The 27,121-nt window shown below is 44.2% G+C and overlaps 1 protein-coding gene across 1 annotated transcript in view; it reads left to right on the forward strand.

Annotated features, from left to right (window-relative positions):
* Positions 1–16,349, forward strand: part of LOC306925176 (glucocorticoid modulatory element-binding protein 1-like) — a gene marked incomplete at both ends in the record, with an annotated part of 28,272 nt that extends 11,923 nt beyond the window's left edge. The window contains 6 exons of the mRNA XM_079503866.1: positions 2,358–2,461; positions 3,534–3,790; positions 6,849–6,983; positions 7,513–7,629; positions 15,388–15,689; positions 16,272–16,349. Of these exons, the coding sequence (XP_079359992.1) occupies positions 2,358–2,461; positions 3,534–3,790; positions 6,849–6,983; positions 7,513–7,629; positions 15,388–15,689; positions 16,272–16,349 (993 nt within the window). The remainder of the gene's footprint in view (positions 1–2,357; positions 2,462–3,533; positions 3,791–6,848; positions 6,984–7,512; positions 7,630–15,387; positions 15,690–16,271) is intronic.
* Positions 16,350–27,121: the final 10,772 nt, after the last annotated feature.

Below are 27,121 nucleotides of genomic sequence, written 5' to 3' on the forward strand. Positions count from 1 at the left end.
TGTGGACTTCGTTAACATTAAGGAAGTATCTAGACAGGTACATGGGTATCTTGGTGGTGTATCGAATCTTGTGGACCAGACCCATTGCAAGATGCTGTACTCTGTCGTCGACCCTAAGCCATTCCAGCCTGTCGAAGTGGGCAGGGGTGAGGTGGGTTCGGGGGGCGAGGTCAAGTAGGAGCCTGACCAGTTTGTTTTGGGAAGTCTGGAGCCTGGTTTTAAGGGCCTTTGAGGTGCTGTGGTACCAGGAGGTGCATGCATAGTCAAAGAAACCTTGTACAAAGGCTCCTGTTAAGGTCTTCAAGGTGTTTTTGTTGACCAGTGAGGAGATCCTGTAAAGGAATCTTGTTCTATGGTTGACCTTTTTGATTACGTTGGTGGCCATTTTATCACCGGAAAGATTAGCCTCCAGGATGGAACCTAGGTAGGTAATTTCATCTTTACGTGTGATAACATTGTCACCCACTCTAACCAAGAAGCCATTTGCCTTGCTGAGATTACTATTAGAGCCAAAGAGAATGGATTCAGTTTTTCCCAGGTGTAAAGATAGTTTGTTATCAGCGAGCCAGGTGCCAGGTGCTAAAATGTGACTAAAACTAAATGAAAACTATTCAAGAGACTATGACTAAAACTAAAATAAAAATTTGCTGCCAAAAACAACACTGCGTGGCCGGTTAAGACTGATATGAGGTTAGACGGAGGACTTCATATCGACTAAATATCCTAACATTTTAGTCGACTAAATAATAGCAGATCTACAAAATATATTTTGTAGATCTTGATGCCGGCGTAACTTACTGAAAATAGCCAATCTACAAGCTCACAACGTGTCACAGCACGTGTTGTGAGCTTGTAGATCTGCTATTTTCGGCATGCAACCAAGGGTAAAATGACTTATACTGGATCTCTTGTCCTAACATTTTAGTCTAGTTTTTAAGTGGTGCAACCACTTCCTTAAGTGACTATGTGTGTCTCTGGGTGGGTGCGTCTGAGCACCCACCCACCGCCCCGAGTTTCGGAAGCGGGGCGGCTCGCCGGAATCGCCCACCCCCCCCCCCCCCCACGGAGTTGCACCACTTACTTCACACGTGTGTGATTTTTATGTTAGTCTTAGTCTTAGTCATCATAGCTGAGTTTTCATTCCGTTTTTGTCAGTGAAAAAAGGTATAGTCGACGAAAGAAAAAAAATGTCTGCTCGGTCTTCCCTCTCCCTGTTAACCCCTCTCCCACCCCTGTCTTCCCTCTCCCTGCAACACAAACAGGTCTGCTCTGTCTTCCCTCTCCCTGCAGCACAAACAACAAAATGACCGAGCTTTCACTGAAATAAAATAAATACAAAAATGCCACGCACTGACCTACAGCACAGCTGCAAACCTGGCGATTTTTAATATCTGATACCAATTTTTCCAGATCCAATATTTATCACAAAGCAAAGTTCATTGTTTACCCAGGGGAGTGGACTAAGCTTGACGAACTTGTTTCCAGCCACACCCTGCTCATAGAACATTTCATGGTAGTGGTTCAATGCCTTGCTCAAGGGCACTTCAGCGATGGTAATTTTAACGTGCTGGTCTGGGGATACGAACTGGCGACCTTCCGGTATCAAGACCGCTCCGCTAACCGTTCGGCCACCGCTGCCAGCACAATAGTATACAATATACAATATCCCAAATCACAGACAATATCCAGTCTAATGTCATGTTATGGATATAATATTGATACTAGGGATGTCCCGATCACTTTTGTTGTTGTTGTTGTTGTTTTTGGTTTTGCTTCCGATCCGAATTCCGATCATTTGAAAATGACGAGCTCGGCCCCCGATGTGCGGTCACACGATCGGATCGGGGCAACCCTATAAGAGCGTCGCAGTCCCGCCCCCTCGAGAGACCCGGAAAATAAATCCCCGTTCATTTTCCTCATAGACTTTTCAGAAAGTATTTATTTAAAGACGTTTACGCCGCGGACAAAGCCAACTCTTGTCGTGACAAATCATGACAATAAACACAATGTTTTGGGCCAAACAAAACATTTGAAAGTAGAAAGAAACGCAGGTTACAACACTTCTTTTGTTGTTTTTCTTCTTTGTAATTATTTGTTTGGTCCAAAATATTGTGTTTGTTGTCATGATTTGTCACGACTCGAGTTGGCTTCGTACGACGCTTAAAAGGTCTTTAAATAAATACAGTTTGAAATGTCTATGGGAAAAATGCATTGGGAATCATTTCCTGGGTCTGGCGTCGTCATGAACGCGGCGGGACTGCGGCGCTCTATAGTGATTGGCCGGCAGTTCAGTGAGACATGTTTGCGATTGGCCGTACACAGTTCAGTGACACTCGTTTGCGATTGGTGCTCCACAGTTCGCCGGTCAGCTGATCAGTCCCAAGCAGTTTGTCCAGCTGGCGGGGAAGGCTACGCTGAAGGACTGGAAGAGAGCCATCCGCCTGGGAGGAGTGATGCTGAGGTACGCACGCACGCACGCACGCAGGCAGGCAGGCAGGCACGCACGCACGCACGCACGCACGCACGCACGCATGCGCATACGCCACTCGGTACAGTTTTACAAGTAAAAGAAAAGCGAGTGAAAATGTTTTTTGTCCATTCCATCTTGGATCTGTCCTCCTCCATTGCAACTGTGCAACAGCGCCCCTGCATGGCGGCGGTCAGGGGTTGCGCGGACAAAGCCAACTCTTGTCGTGACAAATCATGACAGTAAACACAATGTTTTGGGCTAAACAAAACATTTGAAAGTAGAAAAAAACGCAGGTTACAACACCTTTTTTGTTGTTTTTCTTCTTTGTAATTATTTGTTTGGTCCAAAATATTGTGTTTGAGTGAAAATGTTTTTTGTCCATTCCATCTTGGATCTGTCCTCCTCCATTGCAACTGTGCAACAGCGCCCCTGCATGGCGGCGGTCAGGGGTTGCGCAGCCAGTTGCAACTTCTCTGGGGGAGACTGGGACAGATCCAAGATGGCGGAAGGATTCCGAGACAGAGTGGATTAAAACCCTTTTTAAAATACTTTTTTAAATTGAAAACTATACAGACCTCCGGGTTTCAACGCTTGGTGACTATAACTATAATCTATAACTATAATCTATAACTATAATCTATAACTATAATCTAGCTGCAGCTGATCTTGAGGCCTACAAAAACGAAAAGAAAAAAAGACGTCTTTTTTTATTTAGTTCTTTTTTTTTAATCAACTAGTCAACTAGGTCGACTAGTGGATTTACCAGTCGACTAGTTGAATAGTCGACTAGTTGCTTAACCCATTTTGACCTGAGATCAGATTCTAAAAATGTCTGTTTGAAAATGACAGTTTTCTGAAAAAGCTATGTTTCTATGTCAGTCATTCTACTCGATTTTTCAAAAATAGCAGATCTACAAGCTCGTAGCGCGCCACTCGGTGGCGCGCTACGAGCTTGTAGATCTGCTATTTTTCAATAGCTAAAGCATAACATAATGCTAACACCAAAAGGGGTTCCCGCCCAACATGGGTTTTAAAGCCCTTCTCCACACACACACACACACAGGAAGATGATGGACTCGGGGCAGATCGATTTCTACCAGCACGACGCCGTATGCACCAACACGTGTCGCAGCACCAAGTTCGACACGGCCATCATCATCGGCGGCTCCCGGCTGCTGCCCTCCTCCTTCCCGCCTGCAGGGGGCTCCACTGCGCAGCCCAGCAGCAGCAGCAGCAGCAGCAGCAACGGCGCCTCGTCATCTCGGACGGACCCTGCAGCTGAGCCCGCTGCGGCGGGAGGAAAGATGGCTCCCGCGGCAGGTAAAAGACCAGGGAGGCTCTCCAACGTTGAGGCGCTGGGCCCTAGTGGTAAGAGGTGGGACAGCAGGCGAACCCGTAGAGGTATGACGAGGAAACGCTCGTGCAGCTGGGCTTTAACGTTGATCGCCTGTTTGCACTTTTGGGCACTTTTGGGCACAAAAACTTTGGTGCCCAAACCGGAAAAAAATATGCGGAAGTAGACGGTTCTTCCGGGTGCTTCAAAACGCCACTGAGAAACTTCCACTGAAATGAGTAAAAGATCAAAGATAAAGAAAACTTTATTGTCCATTAAATTTACATACGGCAGTCAGTTACAAGAATAAAATATTACAAAAAATACAATATAGGTGCATTAAAATACTATATAAAATGCATTCACATTAACACAGCAACGGTGATCATGAACAGTGGGGATTAGGTGAACTATTTAACCCATTTTGACCTGAGATCAGATTCTAAAAATGTCTTCAACATCCTGACAGTTTTCTGAAAAAGCTATGTTTCTATGTCAGTGGTTCTTCGATTTAAAAAAAATAGCAGACCTACAAGCTCGTAGCTTGTAGCTTGTAGATCTGCTATTTTTCAATAGCTAAAGCATATCATAATGCTAACACCAAAAGGGGTTCCCGCCCCAAAATGGGTTAAACATTGTTTTATTTAAAATGTCCACAGCCGTAGTGGCACAAACAAAGTTTTGTAACCCTTCTTTTTAGCAAATTTTGCCCTAAGCCTCCTGCCCAATGGCAACAAGTCAAATTCAGAGTGAAGAGGGTGGGTAGAATCATTGTAAATCTGAATTGCGTTTTAATGTTCGTAAACTGTACCCCTCCTCCCCCTGGCCAGCCCTGATGGGAGGGGAAAGGAACTGGTCGGAATAACGTGTTCCTTCCACGCGTGTGCGTGCGTGCGTGCGTGCGTGCGTGCGTGCGTGCGTGCGTGCGTGCGTGCGTGCGTGCGTGATGTTGGTGGTCTTAGGAGTGGAGGTGGTGAAGGCAGAGGATCCACCCGATGTGAAGGCCAGTGTCACAGAAGGGTGGCGCTATGGAGGCCCCACCCCCCCAACCCGCCCCACCCCCAGCAACGGTCGCGGCAACAAGAAGAAGAGGAGACCTCCTCCTCACATGCCTGGTCAGTGTTTTAAACCCATTCTGGACGAGAACCCCTTTTGGTGTTTTTGTTTTTTTTCCTCCTTTTTATCCCACAATTTTGTAACCCATTTTTCACCCCTGTGTCAATTATCTAATCAACGGACTTGAACTCATGCTTCCTTCATGCCTGAGTGTCCAAGTTGCTCCTTTACACCTGACAGGGGGGAGTTTCCCTGGTTGGACGTAGCGTGTGGAAGGAACACGTTATTCCAACCAGTTTCTTTCCCCTGCAGGCGCCCCGGCTGGCCAGGGGGAGGCAGTTTAGAGACCAGGATTACTGCATGTTTTTTGTGAGGGTACCTACCCTAGGGGAGAACATGCAAACTCCACACAGAAAGGCCCTTTCGCCAACCCCGCCTCTTGTATGGGCACCTTTTGGTGTTTTAAGCATTGTGTCATACTATTGAAAAATAGCAGATCTACAAGCTCGTAGCGCGGCACTCGGTGCCATGCTACGAGCTTGTAGGTCTGCTAGCAGTCTTTCAGTACCTTCATGATGCTCAGTGACATCATAGAAGGTAGGTGTGTTGCCCCGCCCACATCCCTGGTTTCTCCTACAGGTGTTGGGGTGAATTTTACCCGTGTTTAGTGATAGTGTGATAGAGAAAAATCCAATACACCCACAATGGACTTTTTTTATTTTTTATATTCACTGGACCATTGTCACATGTCTTAGGAATGGGTGGACCAAATTAACCTGACTCCGCCAGGTTATATATAGTACCAAATAGGCCATGCAGTCAATCTAAGATTTGACCCAAAATAAATTGCAATAGTAATCGTTTTATGATCCTTAGGGTCATCCAAATAATATTAAAAAATGATTATTATATACATTTTGGTAAATTTGGAAATTTGGATCATGGTAAAAACAGGGGTTGAATGTTGGGGTACCATGGAAAACATATAGGCCTAAGGCAAAAACAATCTAATTCTAATTATGCTTTAAGGAGCATGTGACGTGGGGTCACGGTGGCACAGCCGGTAGTGCTGTCGCCTCACAGCTAGAAGGACCTGGGCTCGATTCTTGCTGGGGACGCTGTGGGCACTGGGGGCGTGTTCCTTCCTCCTCATCAGTGCCCATACCCGAGGCGGGGATGGCGAAAGGGCCCTTCTTTCTAGAGTTTGCATGTTCTCCCCGTGTCCCCTAGGGTAGGTACCCTCACAAAAACATGCCGTAATCATGGTCTCTAAACTACCTCCCCCTGGCCAGCCGGGGTGCCTGATGGAGGGGAAAGGAACTGGTCGGAATAACGTGTTCCTTCCACGCGCTACGTCCGGCAGGGGAAACTCTCCCCTGTCAGGTGAAAAGAAGCAGCTTGGACTCCTCATGCATAGAAGGAAGCATGAGGTCAGTCTGCTGCCCCCTCAGGTTGGCAGAGGAAGTGTAGCACCCAGGATTACATTAGATAATTGACACTGGGTGAAAAACATGGGTTACAAAATTGTGGGATAAACATTTTGATAAAAAATGTGACGTGTCAAACTAGGGGTTATTCATGATTGCGGATCCCTTCCAAGCATTAGTTTTGCACGTAAAAACATCCATAGCCGTTTTCACAATGTGATGAGGTCATCACATTCGGGCACATTTGGGCAAGTGGCTATGGCCGAATTTAGCCCAAAGGAGTGTTTTTTCGTGCAAAACTATAATGCTCGGAATGGATTCAGAATCACGATTAACCCCTAGTTTGACATTACAAGCTACTTAAAACCTCTTGAGCCCCAATTCCCTCTTTTTTTCTCATCGTATGGATTTTGATTTGTGTGTGTGTGTGTGTGTGTGTGTGTGTGTGTGTGTGTGTGTGTGTGTGTGTGTGTGTGTGTGTGTGTGTGTGTGTGTGTGTGTGTGTGTGTGTGTGTGTGTGTGTGTGTGTGTGTGTGTGTGTGTGTGTGTGTGTGTGGGGCAGGGACGCTGGCCCTGTGGCAGGGTGTAGCCGACCAGGGCCTGATGGGGCAGGTGTTGTCCAGCGTCCACACTGAGCTGCTGTCGGCTCTCAGAGGAGTGGAGCGACGCGCTGAGCGCTGCGCCCTGCTGGACACAGGTGAGAACACACCCTGATCACATGACCACTGACCACACCCTGATCACATGACCACACCCTGATCACAAAAACATAAGTGTGTAATGAAACGCGACCTTTGAAGACAGAAGTGAGGACGCCATTTGTGATTAGAATAAGATCACACGGTGTGACGATGTGCGATAATAAGAGCGAAGGTGCCATGCATGCCTAACCTGACTCCGCCAGATGGGGCAGCAGAGAGTCAGGTTAATGCATGTGGTGGGAACGTTTTTGTCAATGTTTTTTTTTGCCATTCTGCCATGGACATGAGCGGACGATACTATTACCGGAAACACAAAGAGATGTCAGAGCCCTGAACGACCATAACAGGTCTGATTTGTAGTGTACAAATGATTCGGTTTGTATACACTCTCAAGTTAAAGAGCTTTCTCTGTGTGTGTGTGTGTGTGTGTGTGTGTGTGTGTGTGTGTGTGTGTGTGTGTGTGTGTGTGTGTGTGTGTGTGTGTGTGTGTGTGCGTGTGTGCGTGTGCGTGCGTGCGTGCGTCAGATGCGTTCATACTGACCTCTCTGTGTGAGACGTTTGGACTGTTGGACTCTGTGAAGAGAGCTGTGGAGAGGAGGCGTTGTGAAGGGACGACCACACGCACTACTACACACTGCTACGGTAAGAACTAACACACACTACACACTGCTACGGTAAGAACTAACACACACTACTACACACTGCTACGGTAAGAACTAACACACACTACTACACACTGCTACGGTAAGAACTAACACACACTACTACACACTGCTAAGGTAAGAACTAACACACACTACACACTGCTACGGTAAGAACTAACACACACTACTACACACTGCTACGGTAAGAACTAACACACACTACTACACACTGCTACGGTAAGAACTAACACACACTACACACTGCTACGGTAAGAACTAACACACACTACATACTGCTACGGTAAGAACTAACACACACTACACACTGCTACGGTAAGAACTAAGACACACTACACATTGCTATGGTAAGAACTAACACACACTACTACACACTGCTACGGTAAGAACTAACACAGACTACACACTGCTACAGTAAGAACTAACACACACTACACACTGCTACGGTAAGAACTAACACACACACTACACACTGCTACTGTAAGAACTAACACACACTACTACACACTGCTACGGTAAGAACTAACACACACTACACACTGCTACGGTAAGAACTAAAACACACTACACACTGCTACGGTAAGAACTAACACACACTACTACACACTGCTACGGTAAGAACTAACACACACTACTACACACTGCTACGGTAAGAACTAACACACACTACTACACACTGCTACGGTAATAACTAAAACACACTACACACTGCTACGGTAAGAACTAACACACACTACTACACACTGCTACGGTAAGAACTAACACACACTACACACTGCTACGGTAAGAACTAAAACACACTACACACTGCTACGGTAAGAACAAACACACACTACACACTTCTACGGTAAGAACTAACTCACACTACTACACACTGCTACGGTAAGAACTAACACACACTACACACTGCTACGGTAAGAACTAACACACACTACACACTGCTACGGTAAGAACTAACACACACTACACACTGCTACGGTAAGAACTAACACACACTACTACACACTGCTACGGTAAGAACTAACACACACTACACACTGCTACGGTAAGAACTAACACACACTACACACTGCTACGGTAAGAACTAACACACACTACACACTGCTACGGTAAGAACTAACACACACTACTACACACTGCTACGGTAAGAACTAACACACACTACTACACACTGCTACGGTAAGAACTAACACACACTACACACTGCTACGGTAAGAACTAAAACACACTACTACACACTGCTACGGTAAGAACTAACACACACTACTACACACTGCTACGGTAAGAACTAACACACACTACACACTGCTACGGTAAGAACTAACACACACTACTACACACTGCTACGGTAAGAACTAACACACACTACACACTGCTACGGTAAGAACTAAAACACTCTACACACTATACGGTAAGAACTAACACACACTACACACTGCTACGGTAAGAACTAACACAGACTACACACTGCTACGGTAAGAACTAACACACACACTACACACTGCTACGGTAATAACTAACACACACTACACACTGTTACGGTAATAACTAAAACACACTACACACTGCTACGGTAAGAACTAACACACACTACACACTGCTACGGTAAGAACTAACACACACTACTACACACTGCTACGGTAAGAACTAACACACACTACACACTGCTACGGTAAGAACTAACACACACTACACACTGCTACGGTAAGAACTAAAACACACTACACACTGCTACGGTAAGAACTAACACACACTACACACTGCTACAGTAATAACTAACACACACTACACACTGCTACGGTAAGAACTAAAATGTCTTAACCCATGTTTCTATGTCAGTGGTTCTCAAACATTTTCATGTCAAGTTCCCCCCCAAAAAATATCTGTATTTGGCCACCGACCCCCATCTGAAATATGTTGTTCCAGGGAGGGACCCCCCCCCAGAAGCGAAGATTTGAGTTGCGTTTAAAACGTTCGCTCTGAAAGAATATAATAGCCTATATTCAAAAGATTTGCACGACATTTTTACAATATTTCAGCTTGTAGATCTGCTATTTTTCAATGGCTGAAGTATATCATAATGCTTAAAAAAACAAAAGGGGTTCCCGTCCTGAATCATCAACTGATTTGCATGAGGCGTTTTGGCGTGAGCTTCGTCAGGTTACTACTTTAGTTGTTTTGGCGTGAGCTTCGTCAGGTTACTACTTTAGTTGTTTTGGCGTGAGCTTCGTCAGGTTACTACTTTAGTTGTTTTGGCGTGAGCTTCGTCAGGTTACTACTTTAGTTGTTTTGGTGTGAGCTTCGTCAGGTTACTACTTTAGTTGTTTTGGTGTGAGCTTCGTCAGGTTACTACTTTAGTTGTTTTGGCGTGAGCTTCGTCAGGTTACTACTTTAGTTGTTTTGGCGTGAGCTTCGTCAGGTTACTACTTTAGTTGTTTTGGCGTGAGCTTCGTCAGGTTACTACTTTAGTTGTTTTGGCGTGAGCTTCGTCAGGTTACTACTTTAGTTGTTTTGGCGTGAGCTTCGTCAGGTTACTACTTTAGTTGTTTTGGCGTGAGCTTCGTCAGGTTACTACTTTAGTTATCCTATTAAGAGCTTCGTCAGGTTACTACTTTAGTTATCCTATTAAGAGCTTCGTCAGGTTACTACTTTAGTTATCCTATTAAGACCAGCTTCGTCAGGTTACTACTTTAGTTATACTATTAAGAGCTTCGTCAGGTTACTACTTTAGTTATCCTATTAAGAGCTTCGTCAGGTTACTACTTTAGTTATCCTATTAAGAGCTTCGTCAGGTTACTACTTTAGTTATACTATTAAGACAAATGTCTCCTTAAAGGGATAGTTCAGATTTTGTTTTATCTTAAGCTGTATGAAATACTTGCCATTAAAACAGTTCTACTGCCGCTAATTGTTTGATCCAGTGTTGCGCCGCTGCATAATACCACATTCCCGCTATTTTTTAATGCGTTTAATTCTCTGTTTTAAAATAATTAAAAATAAACAGCGCATTTATCCGTGACCTGATGACGCGGCCGTCGCGTTATGATGACGAAACCGGAAATCAAGTCATCTGGGCTGCTAGGGCTTCTGGGAAATTGAGCCCAATGCAAGTGGACGGGGGGTTTGTTTGGACTACAACTTGCTCTGCACTTTGGTTTCGTTTCGCATTGTCATGGCCGCTGGTGCATCTGATCATAACAAGACGAACGACCATTTCTTACCCGATCTTCACGGATCAAACGCCCAAATACTTCAGCGTATGCTCCAAAGGTAATAAAACAATCCAGGCAGCGTAGGATATTTGATTAAAAGGCGGGTTCCGCGGGGTATGGCGTCAAACTGTTAATATAGTGGTTGCAACTGTATTAATTGATTGCCCGAGTCCCGTGGTGGGAGTTCTGCTCTGGTTTTGGTGAAATATTAAGTAGTTCCGGTCATTTTAATCCACAAAACTAACGTAATTTGTATTGTTGACCTATTTCTGAAATATTAGCGTTCAACTTTGACCCCTCTATCCCATGGAACTATTTTTTGGGCGTAGTGATATGGACACAAAAAACATATGGCACCTACAGTATATGGTAAACAATATTCTTCTTCTTCGTCTTCTTACAGAAATCCAGTATTTTATTTATTTATTTTTCCCTCACTTATCCTGTTTTCACTACAGCAGCAAATGACTGGAAACTATGTTTTTAATCAATTCACTTAGTATTCCTGTGCTTTCTTCTCCGTTTTACTGTTTTTTGCTGTTTGCGCCACGACTCAAATTGTGATTTAATCGCGATTTAAATTGCTTCGAGCGTGAATCGATTCACACGACATAGACATCATTACACGCCTACACACACTACACACATTAGGATTATCATGATGTGTGTATTAGTGTGTATTATGATGGTAGATTAATCGGCAAACACATCGGTATCAGTCGGTTTTAGTTGTTTTTAGATTAATCGGCATCGGTTCGATTAATCAATCAGACCGATTCATTAATCGGTCCGATTAATCGCTCTGTCTTTACAGATAAACAAGCCCAAAGTAACCGCTTGAACAGATCTACAAGCTCACAGTATTAAATATAAAAGGTATTTAAGTTAAATGTGACTTGCCTATAAGCCTGCAGTGCAGACACCCTGGTACATGTATTTTTCAGAATGGACAAAGTTATTATATTTTTTCAATACAGAATGAGATCATATCGACATCGGTAATATCGGTTATCGGCCGTAAACAGCAATTAATTATATCGGATATCGATATCGGCCAAAATGTCTCCTCGGCACATCCCTAATTAGCATCATTACAGAACATGCAGATCTACAAGCTTGTAGATCTGCTATTTTCAAAATATTTTTTATTTTAACCCATTTTGGGCGGGAACCCTTTTTGACATAGCAAAATAGCAGACCTACAAGCTCATAGCGCGGCACCGAGTGCCGCGCTATGAGCTTGTAGGTCTGCTATTTTTTGAAAAATCGTGAAAATGTAGTGCAAAGCTTTGAATGTCCCTGGAACAACATATTTTCAGATGGGGGTCGGCGGCCAAATTCATATAATGTTTGGGGTCCTTGACATAAAATATTGAGCACCACTGATACAGAAACATAAGGTTTTTCAGAAAACTGTCAGGATTTAGGAAGACATTTTTTTAATTATGATTTGAAAACTTGAAACTGTACATTCTGCATGATGCCTACTTTTACTTTTGGTATTTCAAATACATTTTGATGCCAATACTTTTGTACTTCTACTCAAGTACATTTTGGATTTGGGACTTTTACTTGTAACAGAGTATTTCTATTATTGCAATTGGTGATGCACCGAATATTCAGCTGCAGAAAATATTCGGCAGAAAAAGAAAAAAAAAAAGCATTTTCTGCCTATTCGGTTTCGGCCTGAATTGGCAGAAAATATATCACCGAATAGAGTATGCATTCAAATGTGCTGAATAAATGTATTATTTTGGACCCATAATAGTGATTATTATTTAAGTTAAGTTTTTCCATAACATTTTATTTTGCCATAAATCAGGTAGCTTTAAGGTACGGCCATGACAGCAATGGTAGGAAAAAAGATATATAATATTAATCATAATCGGATAATTTATTCAGTATTCGGTTTTCGGCCGACTGTTTCATATATTCGGTTTCGGCCAAGAATGTCCCTTTCGGTGCATCCCTAATCGCAATAGTATTGATTTTTTTCTTTATACTTTTTCCACCACGGAGAACACGGCCTCATCCACTGACGGTAAAATCACAGTAGCAGCAGTATGCCACATTTGCCAGTAGAGGGCAGTGTTACTCCTCACAATGTCGTGTACTTGCACACACTTCCCAAGACAAACGTTTTTTTTTTTCCATTGGCACATTTGACTGTCAAGGTTTCAGCCTCCAGGATGAACCCCTACAAATAGGAAGACATCATTGCACATAACAACGTCACATAACAATGACTCTAAAGCATTAAAACACATTTTGGGCGGGAACCCCTTTTGGTGTTAGCATTATGTTATGCTTTAGCTATTGAAAAATAGCAGATCTACAAGGTCATAAGAGCTTGTAGGTCTGCTATTTTTGAAAAATCGATTGATGGATATATAATTAAGATAAAACCCATTAGTTGCATATAAAATGCAGAAGGGACAATTAATGATTCCCAGGATCTAAAGGACTGTATTATACTGAATTACTGAGCTACACAGGGCTATAACTATAAAAAATACTTTAGAGAAAGTACTCAAAGAGTACACAGAAATACTCAGCACCACAACACTAGGCCGAGAGCCTATGACCAAGTTAACCATTAGTTTTAACAGGATTACTTTAAGCAGAGAGATCAACATCTAGATGTTGATCTGAGCAGGGAATATTCTTTTAGAAAAATACCTTGTACCCAATAAAAAGATGACACCACCAGGAAGAAGGATTGTCCAATCAGCAGATTATGGTTTAGGTCTATTCATTTTCAGATCAGAGAGACAGAACAGATCCACACACAGCCAAATTACAAAAAACTCTCACCCTGTGCGACAAACTGCACAGGGTTCTCTCTCTGCCGGACACAATCATGTGCCAGGCATTAATACTGTAGAATACAATTGTTGATACACATTTCATTGGCTGAACACACAGTTAATTTCCACTATGCCACGCTGGCACTGCTCATTGGACCAGCACATAGATGATGGGACTGATATTGGGACAACTTCCTTAGTTCCGTCATTGAAAGCCATAGGCCGGGAAAGCACTGAGGCTGGCGTTGCTATGGCAACCTGAAGATAACATTTCTTCCCGGCTAGCTGTGAACTCTTAACAGAGAGAAATACTCCCTGAGCCGCTATCCCTTTTCTCACTAGGCATCAAGGTCAAATACATGCAGTGTTTATCCAAATAGACCTCTCAATATGCCAGTTAACTTTTGTCTGGAGACAGACAGTGAAACTTAACTTGGCGTCAGGCAATCCATAATATAATATGATATAATAATATAGGGCTGAGATGATTAGGCCTGTGGAGGGTGACATGACATAAATAGGATAAGGAGAACAGCCCAGAGTAAACAGGCAGTAGGCTGATGATAAAACTGATGGTCAAAGGGCAAGATGAACACGGTCTGGGCCAAAAGGAAACATATTGACACCAGTCCACAAAATACCAAAGTAGCAGATCTACCAGATCCATCATCGATGAACGACTGATATAGAAACATAGCTTTTTCAGAAAACTGTCAGGATGTAGAAGACATTTATAGAATCTGATCTCAGGTCAAAATGGGTTAATTATCTGTATGCATGTGCACGTTGCTCCAGCCTCGGAGACCACGTGCATTTTATTTTCAAAAAAAAAGAAAGGAGCAACTTGGACACTCAGGCATGAAGGAAGCATGAGTTCAAGTCCGTTGCTCTCCCCATATCCCCCATATATGGGGACTATAGGTTGGCGGAGGGTGTGTAGAGCCCAGGATCACATTAGATAATTGACACAGGGGTAAAACATGGGTTACAAAATCGTGGGATAAAAATGATAGTAAAAAACAAACAAGAAAAGCCTGGGGGAGAACCCCTTCAATTGTGGCATTACAGGATCACTAACGTCTCTCTCTCTCTCTCTCTCTCTCTGTCTCTCTATCATTACAGGATCACTAACGTCTCTCTCTCTCTCTATCTCTCTGCTGATTACTGATGCTCTGCATCATTACAGGATCACTAACTTCTCTCTCTCTATCTCTGCTGATTACTGATGCTCTGCAGCTGTATTCAATTGACACACACACACACACACACACACACACACACACACACACACACACACACACACACACACACACACACACACACATCTCTCTCTCTCTCTCTATCATTACAGGATCACTAACGTCTCTCTCTCTCTCTATCTCTGCTGATTACAGGATCACTAACGTCTCTCTCTCTCTCTCTATCTCTGCTGATTACTGACACACACACACACACACACACACACACACACACACACACACACACACACACACACACACACACACACACACACACACACACACACACACACACACACACTCATCTCTCTCTCTCTTTAATTCATTAGGCTCATCTGCTGCAGCTGCGTCTAATTTATCCCGGCGACTCCAGCCGGGAGATGCCTAATATATATTATGCCCAAGAAAGCATATACAGGTTATCATTCAGGTCAGTCAAAGTGTGTGACCAACGTGTGTGTCATGTTTTTTTGTCCCTCAGCGCTGGAGGACAGCTTGGGGAGTCGCCACCCCAGGGAGGACAGCTTGGGGAGTCGCCACCCCAGGAAGGACAGCTTGGGGAGTCGCCACCCCAGGGAGGACAGCTTGGGGAGTCACCATCCCAGGGAGGACAGCTTGGGGAGTCGCCACCCCAGGGAGGACAGCTTGGGGAGTCACCATCCCAGGGAGGACAGCTTGGGGAGTCGCCACCCCAGGGAGGACAGCTTGGGGAGTCGCCACCCCAGGGAGGACAGCTTGGAGGAAGCGAGGGGGAGGAGGGACAGGGAGGACAGCTTGGAGGAAGCAAGGGGGAAGAGGGGGAGGGAGGACAGGGAGGACAGGGAGGAGGAAGCGAAGGGGAGGAGGGACAGGGAGGACAGGGAGGAGGAAGCGAGGGACAGGAGGGACAGGGAGGACAGGGAGGACAGGGAGGAGGAAGCGAGGGGGATGAGGGACAGGGAGGAGGAAGCGAGGGGGATGAGGGACAGGGAGGACAGGGAGGAGGAAGCGAGGGGGATGAGGGACAGGGAGGACAGGGAGGAGGAAGCGAGGGGGATGAGGGACAGGGAGGAGGAAGCGAGGGGGAGGAGGGACAGGGAGGACAGGGAGGAGGAAGCGAGGGGGAGGAGGGACAGGGAGGACAGGGAGGACGGGGAGGAGGAAGCGAGGGGGAGGAGGGACAGGGAGGACAGGGAGGAGGAAGCGAGGGGGAGGAGGGACAGGGAGGAGGAAGCGAGGGGGAGGAGGGACAGGGAGGACAGGGAGGAGGAAGCGAGGGGGAGGAGGGACAGGGAGGACAGCTTGGAGGAAGCGAGGGGGAGGAGGGACAGCCACGGTGAGAGTCGGTCCCCCATGGCCGTTGCCTCCAAACGGCCGCGGCTGCAGCGCCACAGCGCCCACACCGGCCAAACGCAGGACCGCGCCCGTGGCGAGCTGACCGGCGGCGGCGGGCCGCGACGCTAACAGCCGTTGCTCTGCGCCCGGGAGAGAGCAGCGGCCGGACACGTCGCCTGCACGCCAGAGGACCCCGCGAGAGGATCCACGGTCTGGGGCGAGGGGGGAGGGGCGAGGTAGGGGTCGCCCCAGGGACCCCCCGAGTCAAATTATGTTGTGCCAGAAGCAAAGATTTGAGCGTTCGCTCTGAAAGCATATATATAAAGATTCGCGCCATTTTCACGACCCTTTTCAAAAATAGCAGATCTACAAGATCGAGTGCCGCGCTACGAGCTTGTACATCTGCTGTTTTTCAATAGCTAAAGAACAACATAATGCTTAAAACACCAAAAGGGGTTCCCGTCCAGAATGGGTTAAAGGGATACTATAGGCAACATTTATATATTTTTTTCTTTAAAAAAAAAAATATATATATATATATGTATATAAATAAATATTTTAGCTCCTATATCAGCCACTATATTATTGTGCTGGTGTGTTTCCTTGTGTTCCACTGTTTATGTTGACATTCAACCCTGGCAGGGAAGTGTTTTTTGTCTCCACCAGGCCGAATGAGGAGAGGGGTGCAGTACTTAGTTTAGACAGTTTTTGGTTCAGACTAGTCATTGGTTAGACCAGTCATTAGTCCTACAACTACAACCTATCTCAAACCCTAACCTCCCACGAGGCAGCACACCTAAACCTAACCTTAACCCATGTCTAACCAATGACTAGTCTGAACTAAGGTGGTCTTTGCACGAGAACGGTGTTCATAAGAAACGGTAAAATAAAGTATTGTTTGCTGGGGTCCGTTTAAATGGTAAATGGTGCATTTATATAGCGCCTTTATCCAAGGCGCATTACATTCACCCATTCACACACACATTCATACACCGATTGCGGCGGAAGCCATGCAAGGCACCAACCAGCACATCGGGAGCAATTTGGGGTTCAGTGTCTTGCCCAAGGACACTTCGACATGTAGACAGGAGGAGCCGGGATTCGAACCGCCGACCCATGGATCATTGGAAGACCTGCTCTACCTCTTGAGCCACAGTCGCCACAGTCGTTTAGACGAGAAGGGTGTTTTCAGGAGGTGAAAACGCAACAAAGTGAAACCTCCCAGAGTGGAAATCTTTGAGAACGCCGTTGTATCCCTTCTCCATGTAAACAGGCAAAACGGTGAATCCGCAAAACCTATGACATCATGGATCACGTTGGCTCACAGCGCATATATTATTACATTGATGCAGAGCCATATAATTATGATATAATGGAGTTCCTGAACAAGCCTCCCTCCTCGCCTACAAAGCGCTGCTCATCAGCGATGGTGAATGTAAAACCATGATGTAAATAAAATGCCTTCATTGTGATAGGTGGCAGCCGCGGCAGCAGCTTTTATGTAGCCTAATGTATTATAAAATATATAACCATCCCTTGGCGCGCTCTGCCTGCATGCTCTGGGCTGCCTGTCAGCCACCTCGATGCGTAGCGAGCGACGGACACAACCGGGTTGTGTTCTGGAAGCGTCATTCAAAACCCCGATAGGGTTGCGTGAAGGGGTTCTTCTTCTTATACGTGGGTGACTGGTCTATTTGGCAGCCCGTTACCGCCACCTAGCGACATTATAGCGTTTTCATAATGTGTGCGTTCTCGTGTAAAGGGTCAATAAAAAATGAGAACGCAACAGGACTTTACCGTTTACCGTGTAAAAGAGGCATAAGTATGCACCCCGAGAGGGTATGTTTTGCACTCCGTCTGTGTGTGTGTGTGTGTGTGTGTGTGTGTGTGTGTGTGTGTGTGTGTGACCAGCTAATCTCCGGCACCGTTAAGATTGGAAAACACCTGTCCTTTTTTTCTGGTAACTTGAATTCTTGTTTTAAAAAATACTAATCTTTAAACTGCTAGCCTGCTCTAGCTTTTCAATTAAATCACATTTACCACAAAGTGAGTTTATTTTGAAGTAAGTAAGTACATTTTATTTATACAGAAGCTTTCACAGAGGACTCACAAAGTGCTTTACATGCAATAAAATACAAGACAAATAGATAATGACAGAAAAGCCAGAGGCTTTGTCTCCATTGTGATTCATAAACATTTGAACGTCTAGATAAACAACAACACAACAAACGATAGACAAAGCTCCCGTAGGACTGTAAAGTCTGTAGGACTAGTAGCATGCCAAAGTCTGCTATTGCCATTGAGAATGCATTGGGCGTTTAAGTTAAATAACTCAGAAACTACAAAACATTTCAAAGTCAAAAGTTCCAGCATGTGTCTCCACAGTAAGCTGAATTATAAAAAAGTGTGAATGGAGTTTCTAGGTAAAAGTGATTTTTTTTTACGTACCATAGAGCTGCCATTGAGCCCCATTATAAATGTCTCAAATTTGAAAGCACTGTATTTCTAAAACTATGAAACATTTCAAAGATTCCTCTTCAGGGAAACATGTCCACCGTAAGATGAACCTAAATAGGTTTTGTTACATTTCCTTATAGGTCTAGGGGTTATTAACCCATTTTGGTTAGCATTATGTTATGCTTTAGCTATTGAAAAATAGCAGATCTACAAGCTCGTAGCGCGCCACCGAGTGGCGCGCTACGAGCTTGTAGGTCTGCTATTTTTGAAAAATCGAAGAACGACTGACATAGAAACATGACAGAAAACTGTCAGGATGTAGAAGACATTTTTAGAATCTGATCTCCGGTCAAAATGGGTTAAGGCTGTTTTTAAAAATGTCCACAGAGGGTGCAAGTCTCACACAAACACACGCACGTCCGTGTTGATTTCGTCGACTAAAACTATGATGAAAAATGTTCGTCGACTACCTGTTTTTTACTGACGTAAACTAAATAAAAACTAATAAGCTATGATGACTAAAACTATGACTAAATATATTGACAATTTTGTCAACAAATGTCAAGTTAGGGACTATAGTGGAAAAGAGAAAATGTGGTTGTGGTCGGGTGTTGTGCTCTGAAAATAGCAGATCTAAGCTGCTGTGAGCTTAGATCTGCTATTTTCAGCATGCAACCAAGTGTAAAATCAGCCATTATGACACCATCAAGGCCGGCCAGAATGCATTTTTGAAGAGTCAATAAATATAGGAGAAATCAGAAAATTCAGGTTGAACCGTTACCCTTCACACATGCTTGTTCAAAGAGGAACGTTGTAAGGCTGTTTTTAAAAATGTCCACAGAGGGTGCAAGTCCCAGGGCTAGTGGAAGAGCATTCCAAAGCCTGGCCGCTACAGCCTGAAATGCTTTGTCACCTTTGTTTTTTAATGTCGTGGAGGGTGGGGGCGGGGCTCACAGACCCTGTTCTGCAGACCCAAGGGTGGGGGCGGGGCTCACAGACCCTGTTCTGCAGACCCAAGGGCCCTTCTGGGCACATAACGTGGCACAAGTTCTGTCAGGAATTCTGGGGCCTGACCATGAATAGCTCTAAAAGATACCAGTACCTTAAACTGGACCCTGAACTCCACAGGAAGACAGTGCAGGGAGGCCAGGATTGGAGTGATGTGAGAAAGGGGAAGTGGTCATGCGGTTGCCGACGTGTGTGACGCAGTGAAGTGGCGTCATGGTAACCAGCTGGTTACCATGACAACGTGACGGTGAAAACAGCTGATCTACAAGATCACAATGCATAATCTAGGCCAGGGTGACCATGGATCCAAACAGTTAGTTTGAGGGACAGCATTAAGTATCGCTGGCAGTGTTGATTTCATCGATTAAAACTAAGACGAAAAATGGTCGTCGACTACCTTTTTTCACTGAGAAAAACGAAATGGAAACGAAATGAAAACTAAGCTATGTTGACAAAAACTAAGACTGAATGTATTGACAATTTCGTCAACAAATAAAAACTAGACTAAAATGTTAGACTAGTGGAAGAGATCCAGTAGCCTATAAGTCATTTTACACTTGCATGTTGCATGTTGAAAATATTAGTTCTACAAGCCGAGTATAAAAACAGTCATCACGATGGCATCAAGGCCCGACACAATACAAAAGATATGCCAGGGACCCCCATAAGACAAGATTTGTACGGCTCTAGCAGTGATTCTCAACCCGTTTAATTTCAAGGACCCCCCCAGTTTGACATGCATTAGTCTACGGACCCCCATTTAATGGCATTTATATCTCTGAAACCCCAATTTATATTGTAAAATCAATGTTATTTTAACTCTGAGAGTGTACAAATGGAACGAAATGAACCCGTTAGGGTCCATTTGTACACTACATTTGTACGTCTTGTATTTTATCAAGTGAACAGTGGATTTATTGACTTATACTTGTAATGGATCGTTTTGTCCACATGGGGGCGACAAAGACAATGCAACAGGTGTAAACATGAACACAGCTCTAATGATGAGCTGTATAGAGCGTCGCAGTCCCGCCTCCTACCCTGGCCCAAGGATAGTCTAAGAAGGATAAGACGCGAAGACCGTACGGGCGACGCCATGTTGCTTTGGAAGGAAAGAAACATGCGCAGTTGAGACCAAGGAAGCTGAACACGGAAGTGTTGGCTGCATATAGCCCATTGCGCATGTTTCTTTCCTTCCAAAGCAACATGGCGTCGCCCGTACGGTCTTCGCGTCTTATCCTTCTTAGACTATCCTTGCCCTGGCCCAGGAAATGAAACCCAATGCATTTTCCTCATAGACATTTTTTAAAGTATTTATTTAAAGACGGTTACGCCGCGGACAAAGCCAACTCGAGTCGTGACAACTCATGACAACACAAACAATATTTTGGACCAAACAAATAATTAGAAAGAAGAAAAAAACGGCAGGTTACAACACTTTTTTTGTTGTTTTTCTTCTTTGTAATTATTTGTTTGGTCCAAAATATTGTTTGTGTTGTCATGAGTTGTCACGACTCGAGTTGGCTTTGTCCGCGGCGTAACCGTCTTTAAATAAATACTTTAAAAAATGTCTATGAGGGAAATGCATTGGGTTTCATTTCCTGGGCCAGGGTAGGAGGCGGGACTGCGACACTCTATAGTGTTGTGTATAATCTAACTATAAATGCACCATCGTCTCTGTGTGCGTGTGTGCGTGCGTGCGTGCGTGTGTGTAAAGGGGAGTGGCCGAAAATGTGATCGAAATGTGCAGCACAGTGAAATGTTGTGCAATAACATGGCATTTCATTCATATGCAAATTAACTGTACGGTAATTATGACCGTTGTGTGGATGCTACATAGCGTTGTGTACTTCTTCTCACACCACTGTACAAGCAGCCTGTTACACAATTTAAACAATAAGAAAAGACAAAGCAATTATTTTTTATTCAATTTTATTATTTTGATTACACTTTTTTTCTGTATTTCTTGAGTACATTTAACTCCAAACAGAAGAGTCTTTTACAACAGGGGTTCTCAAAGTGGCTCCTAAAATGATACTTATAGAATGCACTGAGGTGTTCAGAACAATATGCATACAAATATCACTTGTTTAACTTCATTTCAAATGTCATTTTGGTCCAACATTCTGATTAAATAAGAAAGAAAGGTTGGAATGCATTGAAAACTGTAGATTTACAAATCGTCACAACATGTTGTGAGCTTGTAGATCTTCCCCCCCCCCCCCCTCTTCTATGAAATACAAATAGTAATAATATCAAACACTGAGGAGCCTCTGTGTGTCACACACACACACACACACACACACACACACACACACACACACACACACACACACACACACAGAGAGAGAGGAGCCACAACCACATTATACTATATCCATTATACTACTGTACATGGTGCTCCTCCTCCTCCTCCTCTATGTGACTCACAGAGACACTGAGGAGTCATCGCTGTAGAACCTGAACCCTACATAGAGAGGTTTAGTGAACGTGGACTGGAAGGTGTACAGGTGTGTGAGTGTGTCAGAGGACACTGTGTAGAAGGACACAGTGCCAGCAGCATGGTCTAGATACACTGCTACTCTGTTGGAGTAGGAGGAGGGACTGACAGGGAGGACAGTTTCCTTCCCATTGTGACACACAGTGTACCTTTTATCATCACCATCACAGTTCAGACTCCATGATTTATTATTGAATCCAAACCCACTGTCATCACCCTGTCTGGTGATATCTCTGTGTGTCAATGCTACCTCAACATCTCCACTACACTGTACCTCACAGTAACAGCGTCCAGTCAGTGGCTCCATACACATCACCTGACGGTAGTACTCAAATCTGTGTGGATGAGGAGGATACTCCTGATCCTCTCTCACAGCTCTCACCTTCCTGTTGTTCTCAGACAGAGAGAGGAGGCTGTATGCTGTGTTTGGATCCAGTGTGAGTTTACACACATCTGATGAGAAGAACAACACAATACAGCACCAGTTTACAATCACACATAATAATAATAATAAGAAGAAGAAGAACCACAACGACAAATCAACAACAACAACAACAGTGTGTGTGTGTGTGTGTGTGTGTGTGTGTGCGCGCGCTTTGTGCCCACCAGAGCGAGCCACACACTTCCTTGTTTTGCTTGGCAAGTAGACTGTGACGGGAGAATAGCGCTTTGATGTCTTTACGGGGCTGCCTGGAGCCACACATTCACAGTCATATGAGCCGGGCGGTGCTTAGACGCCCGCACGGCCAGCGTGTGTATAAGGCAATCAAGTGCTCCCCTTCCCCAGTTCAGCTACAAGGCTGCAGGATCAGCTGGGAATGATATAAAGTGACTGAAACCAGGTGTGGATTATCGGTGAGATTTACAACGGTCACGTGACGGTAACCAGCCAATCAGAATCAAGTATTGGGACCAACCGTTTTAGAATACTCATTTTAAACTTAATCAGCATGCTAAAATATGTATCTGAAAACATTATTATAGGTTAGAAATGAGAAATGTTTTTCCCTATAATGTATAGAGACTTCTGCATCACTTCATGACTCATTAGCCAAGGAGGCAGTGGTTCAGTGGGTAGAGTGGGCGGTATAATGGCCGGTTCCCGGTTCGATCCATGTGGGCTCCCCCAGAGTTAGTGTCGAAGTGTCCTTGAGCAAGACTCTGAACCCCTAATTGCTCCTGATGTGCAGGTTGGTGCCTTGCATGGGCGTGAACGTGTGTGAATGGGTGAATGTAATGCACATCTAATATAATCCATGTAAAGTGCCTTGGAGATACTGTATATATACACACACACACACACACACACATACACACACACACACACACACACACACACACACACACAAACACCGTGTACTCACATTTTAAAAAGTCTCGTCTGTTTCTGCTCCCTGCAGGAGACACTGATTGGCCAGATGCAGCAGCGACTGGTCCTGAAACAGCAGCAACTGGTCTTGAAACAGCAGCGACTGGTCTTGAAACAGCAGCGACTGGTCTTGAAACAGCAGCAACTGGTCTTGAAACAGCAGCGACTGGTCTTGAAACAGCAGCGACTGGTCTTGAAACAGCAGCGACTGGTCTTGAAACAGCAGCAACTGGTCTTGAAACAGCAGCGACTGGTCTTGAAACAGCAGCAACTGGAGACAGAGTCGACAAAATAAATCATTAATGTGACTAAAGAATGACCGAGATTACATTTTAATCTACAATATATATCATGATATAATTGTGGAATGGAACAAAGCCTTCATTAGCATCATTAACACACCAGAATGGAACAAAGCCATCATTAGCATCATTAACACACCAGAATGGAACAAAGCCATCATTAGCATCATTAACACACCAGAATGGAACAAAGCCTTCATTAGCATCATTAACACACCAGAATAGAACAAAGCCATCATTAGCATCATTAACACACCAGAATGGAACAAAGCCATCATTAGCATCATTAACACACCAGAATGGAACAAAGCCTTCATTAGCATCATTAACACACCAGAATGGAACAAAGCCATCATTAGCATCATTAACACACCAGAATGGAACAAAGCCATCATTAGCATCATTAACACACCAGAATGGAACAAAGCCATCATTAGCATCATTAACACACCAGAATGGAACAAAGCCATCATTAGCATCATTAACACACCAGAATAGAACAAAGCCATCATTAGCATCATTAACACACCAGAATGGAACAAAGCCATCATTAGCATCATTAACACACCAGAATGGAACAAAGCCATCATTAGCATCATTAACACACCAGAATGGAACAAAGCCTTCATTAGCATCATTAACACACCAGAATGGAACAAAGCCATCATTAGCATCATTAACACACCAGAATGGAACAAAGCCTTCATTAGCATCATTAACACACCAGAATGGAACAAAGCCATCATTAGCATCATTAACACACCAGAATGGAACAAAGCCTTCATTAGCATCATTAACACACCAGAATGGAACAAAGCCATCATTAGCATCATTAACACACCAGAATGGAACAAAGCCATCATTAGCATCATTAACACACCAGAATGGAACAAAGCCATCATTAGCATCATTAACACACCAGAATGGAACAAAGCCATCATTAGCATCATTAACACACCAGAATGGAACAAAGCCATCATTAGCATCATTAACACACCAGAATGGAACAAAGCCATCATTAGCATCATTAACACACCAGAATGGAACAAAGCCATCATTAGCATCATTAACACACCAGAATGGAACAAAGCCATCATTAGCATCATTAACACACCAGAATGGAACAAAGCCATCATTAGCATCATTAACACACCAGAATGGAACAAAGCCTCCTGGTGCTGCGGCCATCTTGGAAACTAAACACAATATAAACTAGAAAAAGTGCCCCTCGGGGCACAGGTCTCCACCAGGGCAGGTCAGGTTGTGGCCTCCTGGTGGCGCTATAATAGGCCAATGTGAAAAGGGTGCCATTTCTTCATACGCCTTTGATGGCAATTGGATGATTTGAGGCATTTTGTTCCAAAAATGTGTTTTGCAAAAATCAACCTGTTGGTGGCGCTATAACAGGCCAATGTGAAAAGGGTGGGATATATTCCTCAGCCTAGTAAGAAAATGTGTGAAAGATTTCACGTAAATTGCATGCTGTGTTCATGATTTGAGGCTTTTGTTCAAAACGGGGCAAACTGTGAAAGCCATTTATAGCCAATTAGGATGGAATATGAAATATCGGACAGATCCGACTTGAGCACATGACCATAGAGATACTGTGTAACGATTTGTGAGATTTTTGGACAGAATCTGCAGGAGTAATATCAAAAAATTTGTTTTACAAAAGTCGGCCTCCTGGTGGCGCTATAAAAGGCAGATGCGGAAAATGCAGGTCAAAGGTTTGTCCTTGGCCTCTAGGGAGTGTGCATGCAACGTTTCACGCAGATCGGTGCAGTTTTAGGTAAAAAATGTGAAAAGCTGCCTCATGGTGGCGCTATAACAGGCCGTTCTGGAAAATGTGGGGCAGAGGTTCATCGTTGGCATCCAGGGAGTGTTTGTACAAAGTTTGGCATCGACCGGGTTAACGGTGCCGGAGATTAGCTGGTAACGGACGGACAGAAGGACGGACACACACACACGGACGGACGGAGTGCAAAACATACTCTCTCCCCATGCCTTCGGCCTGGTGGAGACAACAAAGGGAGAGGGGTGGGGCCGAGAAAGGCCCTTATTCAAACAGCAGCTTACACTCGGCGAGGTAGCTATTGATTTTTCTTTTAATTAATCTCTCTACAACCTTTGAGATGGAACAAGGGATAGAAACAGGGCGGTAGTTGCCAGGTTCTAATTTGATTATTATTTTTTTATATAGAGGGATTACTCAAGCCAAATTGAAATCTTGTGGGACTTGGCACTGCTAAAGACAACTAGAACTGCACTCTGTCGAGTGCCTACTTGCGCGTTGCACTAGTAGTGCGCAAGCAGAGCGCGCAAGTATACTGTCGACCGCTACGAACTTTCAAATCTCAGCCTCTATGTAAAACATTGAAATTAAATACTAAAGTCGGGTTATGGCTGACAATGGTGACGTAATTACGATATGTTTCAATATTGGTTGGGTAACAGGCAGGGACGAATAGTTTTCATAATCCTCAAGGGGGCCCGTGCCGCCCAGAATCTGCATCTGTGCTGAATGAACACAACGCCGATCCTCTGGGCTCATTTCAGATTTTTCAGAAATAAAATGTCATAGTTAGTGCGATGTTGAAATGGTGGATTTCACTTCCTGATTGTGGGGGGGGGGAAAGGAAAACTGAAGGGAAAGTGAAATGCTTCAGAATAAAAAGCTCCCTGCATCCGGCTGGCACCACAAGCGAGAGTGCTGGAGGACTTTAGTGGCACTAAAAGTGTTACAACTTTTCATCTTACTCACCTGTCTGTTGGTTTGATGATGCTGCGGTCTTTAGTCTCTCGAGTTCAGCCTTCAGATCACGCATCTCCTGAGCTGCAATGACATAATATATATATATATATATATATATATATATATATATATATATATATATATATATGTGACCAAAGTTGACTGAGGGACTGCCATTGGATTTTTTTGAATTCTCGTTTTTTTATGTCATATGAAAGCAGGGAATCATAGCTTCCACTGCGCAAAAAGCATGGAATACGGATGTGTATATTACAGGGAACTCCCGTTAAACTTTCCAACAAACTCCGGTAAACTCCCGAATTGTACCATCACACCTGTATATTACCGTATATTAACTGTATATGCTGCTAAACTTGAGGTTTACGGGCAAAATACAGTGCCCATAATTGCCCGTTAACTCCTCTTGTCACGCAGTGTTCAAATGGACATATTGGTTGTTCAGTTTGACCCAGCAGTTGTGGAGATAATGGCTTATAGAGTAATGTCTTGCAG

Source organism: Electrona antarctica (genome assembly GCF_951216825.1).
Source record: "Electrona antarctica genome assembly, chromosome: 6".
NCBI classification, from domain to species: Eukaryota; Metazoa; Chordata; class Actinopteri; order Myctophiformes; family Myctophidae; genus Electrona; species Electrona antarctica.